The sequence below is a fragment of the Sinocyclocheilus rhinocerous genome, unplaced genomic scaffold, assembly GCF_001515625.1.
Source record: "Sinocyclocheilus rhinocerous isolate Xijiao unplaced genomic scaffold, SAMN03320098_v1.1 scaffold1253, whole genome shotgun sequence".
Lineage (NCBI taxonomy): Eukaryota > Metazoa > Chordata > Actinopteri > Cypriniformes > Cyprinidae > Sinocyclocheilus > Sinocyclocheilus rhinocerous.
The window spans coordinates 83,973-94,833 of NW_015642062.1; the positions used below are offsets into that span (position 1 = coordinate 83,973).

Below are 10,861 nucleotides of genomic sequence, written 5' to 3' on the forward strand. Positions count from 1 at the left end.
GCACACACACACACACACAGAGACACACAAACTCACGCACACACACACACACACACACACACACACAGAGGCTCGGCTCTGTCAGGACGGTGTATTTTGGGTGGCTCTGCGGTCTCTAACAGCTGCTGAAGGGCCGTTTTGGCTCGGCGGGCTGCAGCATATGGTGTCTTTCTCTGGCTGGGCCCTGCGGCTCTCAGCGGCTCTCAGCGGGGTCATTAGGAGCCGGTCTGTCAGTGGCGGCTCTCAGCGGATCCTCCTGCCCTCCTCAAGTGTGCAGCAGTATGAATGCAGCGCTCTTCATCTTCATCTTCATCTGAGGGAAACACAACACTAGCTCGTTCTGGATGTAAACAGATTAAACACACAGAAACTCTGTTTGTCCAGCAGAAGTGTGTGACATCACGTAAAACAGCTTCTGTTTCAGTGAATAATGCATTATAGATAATATTCTGAAATAGATTTGTAGTGATTCAGCCGCTACAGTATGTTCAGATTCTGCTTAAATGAAGCAGAGATCATTAATAAACACTCAGATCTGCTGAAGAGGGTTAGATCTTCAGAACAGGAGCAGCATGAGATCTTGAGCCTGATACTACAGAAGGAAAAAAATAAATATATATATTGGCGGCGTTTTAGTGCCACATTAAAAAATTAAAAAATCTAAAATTACGAGATTAAAGTCTTAATATTTTGAGGAAAAAAGTCAAAATTGCAAAATTAAAGGCAAAATATTTAGAGAATAAAGTCAAAATTATGAGAATAAAGTCGAAATATTTTGAGAATAAAGTAAAAATTACAAGAATAAAGTTTAAATATTTTGAGAATAGTCGAAATTATGAGAATAAAGTCAAAATTATCAGAATAAAGTCAAAATATTTCGATAATACACTGGTGCTACAGAGGTTGAAAATTTTGTAGCAAAGGCCAAAAAGTTGTAGCACAAGTATAAAACGTCTGTTATCATGTCTAAAAACAAACACAAGTAATGGAGTTCATTACTTAAACAAACATTGATGTTCCAAAGAGCACAAAAAATACAAACCATCACAAAAATATTTTTAAACAAAACATGTTATGTACAAGCTAATTTTTTCTTTGTTTGCTAAAAATGGAAGAGTGCAGAAACATAACACCTGCTACACCTCAACAAAATATAAAATAAAAAATAATGCCAGAAATTTAATTTTTGGGTGAACTATTCCTTCAATGACAAGCGGCATGTTTAGTACTGTCCCTTTAAGAGCTGCACGCATCTCTCAACTGTTTACTTTCACTTTAGACATAACTAACTGTGTTTATATGTAAACCTTGTGTGTTTTGACAGTATTAGATGCAAAATCAATCAGATGCGAAAGACAACTTAGTCTAGTAATCAAGCGCTGTTTTCGTGTGCGGTGTGCGCGCGCTTCATGTGTTTATGCTCAGAAAAAACGCATGTCAGAACAGCACGTGAATTAAATGTTTAAGCAGATGAAAATAATGTAGTTTTGTGATTGCGCATAAGTGCAGTGTCCCGTGAGTGTAACTCTACTGCTGAGTTAACATTTGATGTGAATGTATGTCGCATTGTACAGTATATTGAGGTGGGATTATTAGCAGAAATCATACCATGTGTCATATACTAGCAGTGACAGTATGCTTGGAAATAAAATTTAATGTCTTCGATTGCATTCATTATTTGTAGTGCGCCAGCCACCCAAAAATAGCAATAAGGTCTGTGAACAAAGTCTCAGCTTTCAAAATCTGTCAGTTTTATTACGAAATACAAATTATAAATGTGTTTTTCCTGTTTATGTCAAGTTATAGCATGTTATAAACGTAAAGGAACATCAGAAGGCATGAAAAAAACAATATAGCCTAATTTAATGAAACAAATGTCTCATTGTAATCAGAAAGATTGATTCACATGCCGCTTTAACTGAGGCGAATACAGCGATCTGTCACATCACATTTAAAAGCGTGAAAAATGCATTATTTCGCTATAAAACTGAAAACTTTCAATTTGAAAGCTGAGAGCATTTGCGTGTGCAATATAGAGTATACTCTCAAAATATTATTACTTTAATTGCTACGATTTAATTCTCGTAATTTTGACTTTGTTCTCAAAATATTTCAAAATAAAGTCTAAATATTTTGACTATTCTCGTAATTTTGACTTTTTTTCTCAAAATATTTTGACTTTATTCTCATAATTTTGACTTTTTTTCTCAAAATATTTCAAAATAAAGTCTAAATATTTTGACTTTATTCTCATAATTTCAACTTTATTCTCTAAATATTTCAACTTTATTCTCTAAATATTTCAACTTTATTCTCAAAATATTTCAACTTTATTCTCGTAATTTTGACTTTATTCAAAAATATTTTGACTTTCTCGTATTTGCCTTTATGACATTTTTCATATGTTGATCATAGTCTGCACTGATGGATGAGCAGATGAGACGGGCGTTTAATCAAACGCTGTGACCCGGTTTAGTGTGTTCTGTGTGATTGTTATTAAATCTCTGTTTGATGGTTATGTTTGCACAGATTTCATACAGAAGCTGTTTCAAACATGCTGTCCACTGCCTTCATAGGCTGCTAACTTTCAAGGCAGCATCTAAACTAAAATAGAAGCTTATTTGTGTATAACCTAGAATAGATCAGACTCCTCAAGTGTGTGATTTTGAGTGCCCTACATAGGCAGCATCTCCGTGTTCTGCTTCACATTAAGCACACAGAGAATTACAGTTGGTTCCATCAATCAATGCTGATGTTTGCATGTTAAGCTAATAATTTTCAAACACAAACTACAAATATGAATGTTCATACATCATCAATATTTTTCATTTGATATTATATTTTATATGTTAAATTATCAGGATAGTTGTGTATATGTTACTATATTGAGTAGTGGTGTATTTTTACTACATTATATTTGTATATTTTCCTATATGTTAAACTATTATGATAGTTGATTTATGATATTATGAAATTTTTATATGTGTATTTTAATATAACATATAGCTGTATATACAACTGCATGATATAGTAACATAAATATAAAAATGTAATATATATGAAAGTTGAATATATATACATATATATATATATATATATATTCTTAACTGTCGTGATAATTTAACATACATATAAATATACAAAAGTAATATCATAAAATATACATGATAAAATATAATGATAGTTGTTTTAATTATATTAATTTCTGTATATGTTTAAGTATCTTGATAGTTGTATTTTTTCATAAAACACTGCATATTAACATAAAAATATACAACTATCATGATATTTTAACATATAGAAAAATACATAAGCAATAATATCATGAAAATATACAACTATCATTATACACACACATATATTCAAATATCATAATATTTTACATGTATAAAACAAATGCAAATAATATAATAAATATACAACAATCATGATATTTTAAAATGTATAAACATTTACAAATATATTATCAAAAAACAACTATCATGATATTTTAACTTGTATATTTTATGATATTATTTTATATATTTTATGATATTATTATATATTATTATTTGGTATATTTTATATAAGTTAGATTATCATGATAGTTGTATATTTTAATATGTACAGTATGTTAATATATCATGTAGTTGTTTATTTTTTATGAATTTTTTTTTTTTTTTACAAATATTATGTATATTTTTATATATGATGTTGTATATTTTTCATGAAACAGTATCATGAGCCACACCGCAGTAGCATATATATTTATTTCATTAAATCACAGACAATCACATCAAGTCATATTGCAATATTGATTTTATTTGGATATAATTCTATTGTCATTTCTCTCTATCCTTTCTGCTCGCCTCCTCGTCTCGTTCTGTCACGTGACTGTGAGACAGTGAGTGATGTATAATTCACTCAGCTTGACCTTTGACCCCCTCTGGAGACCCGCGGAGATCCGGAGCGCTTTGAAGCGGCACAGGCCTTCTTTACGAGCCGTTACCATGACGACCGGCCCGGGACAAGGACAGGGCATCCTCCTCCTCCTCCTCGATTGCCTTCATCATCAGTGACCTCTCTGACCCCTCGCCTCATGGTTTCCTCCCATCAATTAGTCGCTCAGATGCGGCTGCGCTGCTGTTACTCTGGAGCTCAGAGTGATGCTGATTAGAGGCTCTATCGCGCGTGAACCGCCCTGCGCCGGGGAAATGATAGCCTCTCACTCTCTCTTCCCTTTGTTTAGCTCAGGATTACTGACTGCAAATTACACCGGCGTGAAGCTGCGCCGCTATTTCTGTCCCGACAGGGCGCTTTAAACACCCAGCGCAGGAAGTCAAGCCTGTTTAAGTCAAACGGGTTAATTAAACGCCTCGGCACCTGGAGGACGCTGCGTTTCATCACGAGTCTCCTCTAAGAGCTGAGATCAACATTTACAGTTAGGCCACTTTTTTTTTTTTTATCAGTTCTTGCTTTCCCTGGAAATCGAACCCATGACCTCACTGTTGCTAGTGTCAGAATTTGAATCAGTTAAGCTTAGAAGATGTTAAAGGGGACATAACACACACAGTTTCACCCGATCTCATGTTAATCTTGAGTACCTGTAATGTAGTATTGCATCCTTTATATCTCCAAAGAGTCTTTAGTTTGATCATATTTATAAAAGAAAGATTCAGCTTTACGATGCTCTCCGAAAACAGCCGAGCTCCTGGAGGCGCGCCGTGGGCGGAGCTAAAGAGTCACGAGCACTTGAGCGCCGATTGCCAACAAAACAGAGACATTTGATGCCGTTTCACTTACCGTCTGCAGTTCCGGATCATGACCGGGATCTTTTATAGCTGGGACCGCTCCATCCTTCAGTATCAAGCGATGTGCAAATCCAGCGCCGAACTGGGCCGTGTTTATGAAACGTTCGTCAACAAACACACTTGTGAAACTCCGTTGTTGCCCCCCCGGAAAAACAAACTGCATTCACTGTTTACGTAACGCTGGGTTCTTTTGGGATGCTGAATCCCTTGCAACCAAAAACACACTTCTTTGGAGACTCTTCCCGAGCGAGTCCTCGTTGAAGGGCGTGCTCTTGCTCTCGCTCTGGTCGATGCGTGCGCGGGCGCGCTCTTCCGGGAGAAATGCCCATATAAGCAGTTCCTCCCTTCATGACGTCATGAAGAGCCACGATCGAAAAAAACTTTCCGAAACTTGTACGAAACCGGAAGGAATGTATTTAACACCGAAATTCTCCATTCTACATTCAAATCGTTTTTTGAAACTTTGGCCATGTTTAGCATGAGAATCCAACTCTTTAACAGTGTAAATTACTCAATGCATGAAATAGCATTAGACCCCCCTTTAACAAATGCTACAAGTAAATGTCCACCGACAGAAAGCTGTTCCCAGGATTAAACTGGGATTTTAGAGGTGGCAAAAACATTTGAGATTCCCTGATCTAGACCACCACAAATATCATGACAGTTCTATATTTTTATGATATTTTAACATATATATGAATGTAATATCATACAAATATACAACTATCATGATATTTTAAAGGTGACATATCATAAAAATCTGACTTTTCCAGGGTGCGTCTACCAACCAAGGAAACGTGAAAAAGATTAACCCAGTAACTTTGTTTTGGGAAGCCTTTTTCTGCAAGCGTCTGAAAAACGAGCGCGTCTGATTTCGCTCCCTTGGTGACGTGGCAAAGAGATCTCATTATAATATTACCGCCCCTTAATCTGTAAGTTTCCACCCACGGCGCCATTATTGCGTTTTCGCAAGCGACAACGGTATATTAGTTCTAATGCCATGGTGAAAGTTTGAACAAAACATACTAAACTGTTCTGCCTTTGTCTGCACAGACGAGTACAGAACACTATTTAGATCTAAAATAAACATGTGATTTATTTCCCAGCAGTTTACCTTCACAGAACTTATATTACATATTGTAAAAAGGGGCATAATATCTCTCCTTTAACATATATAAATAAATACAAATATTTTAGCAAGTATAAAAATTAGCGATTAATTTTTTCAGTTTAACGTGTTAAAAATATTTAGGTTTTAAAGGCTCGCTCTTCAATTGCACCACAAATGCGCCGGCGCGCGCTTGTAGCCTGTATCTTTTCATATCAAATCGCAAAAGAAACTACGAGCATGCAATGTCGTAATTATGTCGTCAGTTAAGTCATGAAGTTACCATAAAAGGCAATTAAAGCTGCCTTAAAACTGTGCGTGTATGTATGTATTTGTTATATGATACACACCCGATTCAACTCAATAGTAGAGACTTTAAGAACTGAAGTGGGTCACAATAGGTAAAGAGATGTGTGTCAGATCCACATCACGTTTAGCATCGGCAGCTCTTAAAGGGACAGCAGACAAAAAACCTAATAACCAGCTGCCGTGATGTCTGGTAATCAAGGATTAAAAGAAAAAAAGAGGAAATCAATAACTTTTGTAGCTTTAAGGATTCATCTATATTTAATTTAGAATTTAGTGTTTGATCAATTTATTCCATTTCTGTATATTTCCTACTTGCTGAAGGGCACAGGTAAATGTGACATTTATTATAATGGGTTTATGTGAAGTTCACTCAAATTGGAAGTTATTTTAAGTAGTCTAATAAATGTTAAAATTGATAGCGATTAATTTCAGAAAAAATGTGCGATTAATTTGTTATTTTTTTAATGGATTGACAGCACTAGTTTAAAAATATGTATATTATATGTATATTTGTTAAAATATGATAATTGTATATTTTTATGATATATTTGTATATTTCTATATATTAAAATATTGTAATGCATATTTTTCATGTATTTTAACATATATACAGATATACAAATATAATATCGTAAAAATATACAAATATCCTTATATTTTAGCATATACAGTGGTGGCCAAAATTATTAGAACACCTGAAGGATTTGAAAATATTGACCTTTTTTTGCCTCCAAAACATGATTTAATTTCATAATGTTCATGAAACATGCAGATGGGTAGCTCTTAAATGTTCTTAAATATGCCAAGTGTTCTAACTATTTTGGGCACCACGTATAAATATATACAAATATAATATCATGTTGTATTATTTCAGGATATTTGTGTATTTTATGTAAAAAAAAATATATATATATATCATGGTAGTATATTTTTCATGTTAATATATAATATTATTCTATATTTTTATGTACTTTAATATGTCATGATAGTTGTATATTTTAGGAAATTATTATATTTGCATATCTTCTGCTCCTCAAGGCTGCGTTTATTTGATCAAAATACCGAAAAAACTGTTAATAATAAAAATAACGGTTTTCTATTTTAATATACTTTAAAATAGAATTTATTTCTGTGATGGAAAGCTGAATTTTCTTTCTTTTTTTTTTTTTTTTAAAGATGCATAGATAAAAGATGGTGGCATAATATTTAATGTAATGAACTTCAATGGTGTTTTTGAGTGAGTACATTTACTAAATAGAGACAAAACATGGAGTGGATCAAACAAAACTGGGATTGACAGACAATCATTTTCTGTTCTTTTTGAACTGAAGGCTCAGTTTAACCCATGACTGTCACTGTGATATTTACAATAATGCATTTGTCAGATGCTTTTATTCAAAGTGACAAGTGTGTGTGTGTGTGTGTGTGTGTTTGGTGCAGGTCTGGCCCGTGCGAAGTCGGTCCCCAGCCACACGTACTCTAATGAGGTGGTGACGCTCTGGTATCGTCCTCCAGACGTGCTGCTGGGATCCACAGACTACTCCACCTGTCTGGACATGTGGTGAGTCTCCATCATCTCTGCATCCATCACACTCAAAACCACATCCTTTGCTCCCATACTGCAACTCAACATCACACTGTGTAGTGCACTTAAAAGGGCACACCCATGCAACTCACCAATGCAGTGCAAAAAGCATTTTTTCTTGTTTTGCAGTTAAAATATCTAAATGTCCTGAAAATAAAACCTGAGAAAAAAATGATTGTTTTCAGAGAAATAGAGAAACATTTAGTGAGGTGCATGCACTATGACAGTGGGAGGCAAAAATTGTTTTATAAAGATTCTCTTTTTTTTTCATTTTTACAGTTTTTTCAAATGCTTACACACAAAATCTTTTCTTGTTGCACAGTTTCTGAAAGCTGACACTCAAACAGCAGAAGCACGCACCAAATCTGCAAAACCATACGCTGATTCTCAACCTTAAAATTCAATTTCATAAAACACTTTTTGCAAAACACAACACACAATTCTCTATGTAACACTCAAAAATCTAAGAGGAATTAATATTACGGCAATGGTGTTTGCAAATGTTTGCTTTTGAGATGTGTTTGTGATATTTTGAATGCAGTGCTTCAAGAAATCAAAGACAATGTAATGATGTTCATGCACTATGACAGCAGGATGAGAAATACATGTATGTATGTATATTTTTAATAAATATATATATTTTTATTTTTAAACATCCTCGAAATAAAACCAGAGGGAAAATGTCACAAGATTATTTTCAGAAAAAAAAAATATATATACACACACCTGTATATATATATATATAAATAGATACACTTTATTACAAACTTTAAAGTTTATTTTTCTATCCTCACTTGCCAATTATCACATTAGGGGCTGTTTTTGTTGAATGGGATCTTTTCTGATATTTTTCATCACAGAAGCTCTTTCTTCTTCGTTAGTCTGTTTAGTTTCAGTTTTTATGTCATGAGCATGTCTCATTTATGTCATGTCTCATTCTCTCTGTGTGTGAATCGATGCTGAGCGCAGTGGAGCATTGCAGTGGTTTCCTCTCTTGAGTGGCAGATTCACAGATGCTGCACAAATCAACAGTCATTAGAATCGCAGCCAGACACTTGTGTGTGTGTGTGTGTGTGTGTGTGTGTGAGTGTGAGTGTGTGGTTATTGAATTTAAATTATATCCTGAAATATAAATTATATTTTTCAGGGGGGGGGAAAAAACTGAATAAGGGTGAAATTATGTAGATTTGCAATTTCAGTCTTGTGCAACTGAGAGTGTGATAATGTTAGAGTAATGTAATGAAACTTAAAATGGTTATTCACATGGATAAAATCTCGTCATATGTCAACATTTGCATAAGGAATTAAAATATTGAGTTTAAATTATATCCTGAAATATAAATTATATTTTTCAGGGGGGGAAAAAAACTGAATAAGGGTGAAATTATGTGGATTTGCAATTGCAGTCTTGTGCAACTGAGAGTGTGATAATGTTAGAGTAATGTAATGAAACTTAAAATGGTTATGCACATGGATAAAATCTCGTCATATGTCAACATTTGCATAAGGAATTAAAATCATAAATCATATTCAAATAAGGTGAGAATCAAACTTTAAATTAAACCTCAGTGTCCTGCAGTGCATAGTAATGCACCAGCAACCACTTGCCATAACAAACAGATGAAATGTAAATCTGATTGATTAAATTCACATCTATATATTTGATGTAACTGTGAGATTGAACCAGCAGACTGTCATTGAGTATTTTGCACGCAAATGTCAAGACACTACAGTGTAATATAGGGTACATTTTTGACTAATAGATATGTCCATAATTCCCCAGTTAATAATCCTATTTGCATTGACACACTATTTTCCTGTTTAATACTGTAAAGCTGCTTTGACACAACCTGTATTGTTAAAAGCTCTATATAAATAAAGGTGACTTGACTTGACATAAAATTTGGTAAGTTTTCGGAAATGTTAGGTTTAAATATGCAAAAGAGGCATTATCTAATTAAATATGCACCAAGTTGCATACATTTCCAGAACATAAATCTGAACACTGAATAAAGCCGGGCTCAAAATTGTTTGATTTTGTTTGCAAATGGAAAGACACTACAGTGTAATATAGGGTACATTTTTGACTAATAGATATGTCCATAATTCCCCAGTTAATCAATCCTATTTGCATTGACACACTATTTTCCTATTTGATACTGTAATGCACCAAGTTGCATACATTTCCAGAACATAAATCTGAACACTGAATAAAGCCGGGCTCAAATTTGTTTGATTTTGTTAGTTAAAAGTTTTCCCAGATGGGATTTTGGATTTCTGTTTTTATCACTGCATAAATCAGAAAATGCTGTCAACAGACAGAAAACACATTTTCACCATATTTTTAGGAATAAAATATTGTATAAAATCATTATATATGAACAAACCTTCAGAATATAAACAGGACTAAAACTGTAAAGTTTGCTATAAGTGCTGCTGAAGTGGAGAAATAAACTCACTGCCTTTAAAGATATGAATTGTAATTGAAATCTACAGATGCAAACAGATAAAGTGTCATAAAAGAAACACCTAAATGTGTATTTTGCATGTTTTCTTTCCACTAATCTGAATGAAGACTTGTGTGTTATGGAAGCAAAATAGCACAAAATTGCATAAGAAAACAGTGGTTTTGTCTGTAACGTCACGCTGTCTAAAGATGAGCGAGGAGCTGCTGTCCTGGGAAATGAGGCGTGCTCTCAGGACCGCAGCTGCAGCAGCGCTGGAGATTACAGAGAGGGAAGCAGGAGCAGGTGGTCCGGTCCGGTCCGGTCCGGCTGCAGGTGGACACACATGTGTAATGCAGTGATGCAGTGACGCGTCAGTCAGGATGAGGATTAGCACGCGCTCGTCTCTCTGCCGACTGTAAGCTGACATCTTATCAGCCGCCACACGCAAATTCACATCACTAGCTGTTTCCATCACCCTATTTTAATGCGCATTTTGAAGTATTGCATGAGAAACGAGTGATGGAAACGCCAAATTTCAAATAAAAATCCCTTAATTCGCGAAATAGTTTTCACGCTCGCTTGAGGTGGTTTTTGACTTGTGCGAAAAAGGGTTGATGCGAAT

General features: G+C 34.5%; 1 protein-coding gene across 1 annotated transcript in view; it reads left to right on the forward strand.

Annotated features, from left to right (window-relative positions):
- The window catches only part of LOC107755620 (cyclin-dependent kinase 14-like), a 169,345-nt gene that overhangs the window by 37,388 nt on the left and 121,096 nt on the right, over positions 1-10,861 (forward strand). Inside the window, exon 7 of the mRNA XM_016572512.1 lies at positions 7,648-7,768. Within this exon, the coding sequence (XP_016427998.1) occupies positions 7,648-7,768 (121 nt within the window). The remainder of the gene's footprint in view (positions 1-7,647; positions 7,769-10,861) is intronic.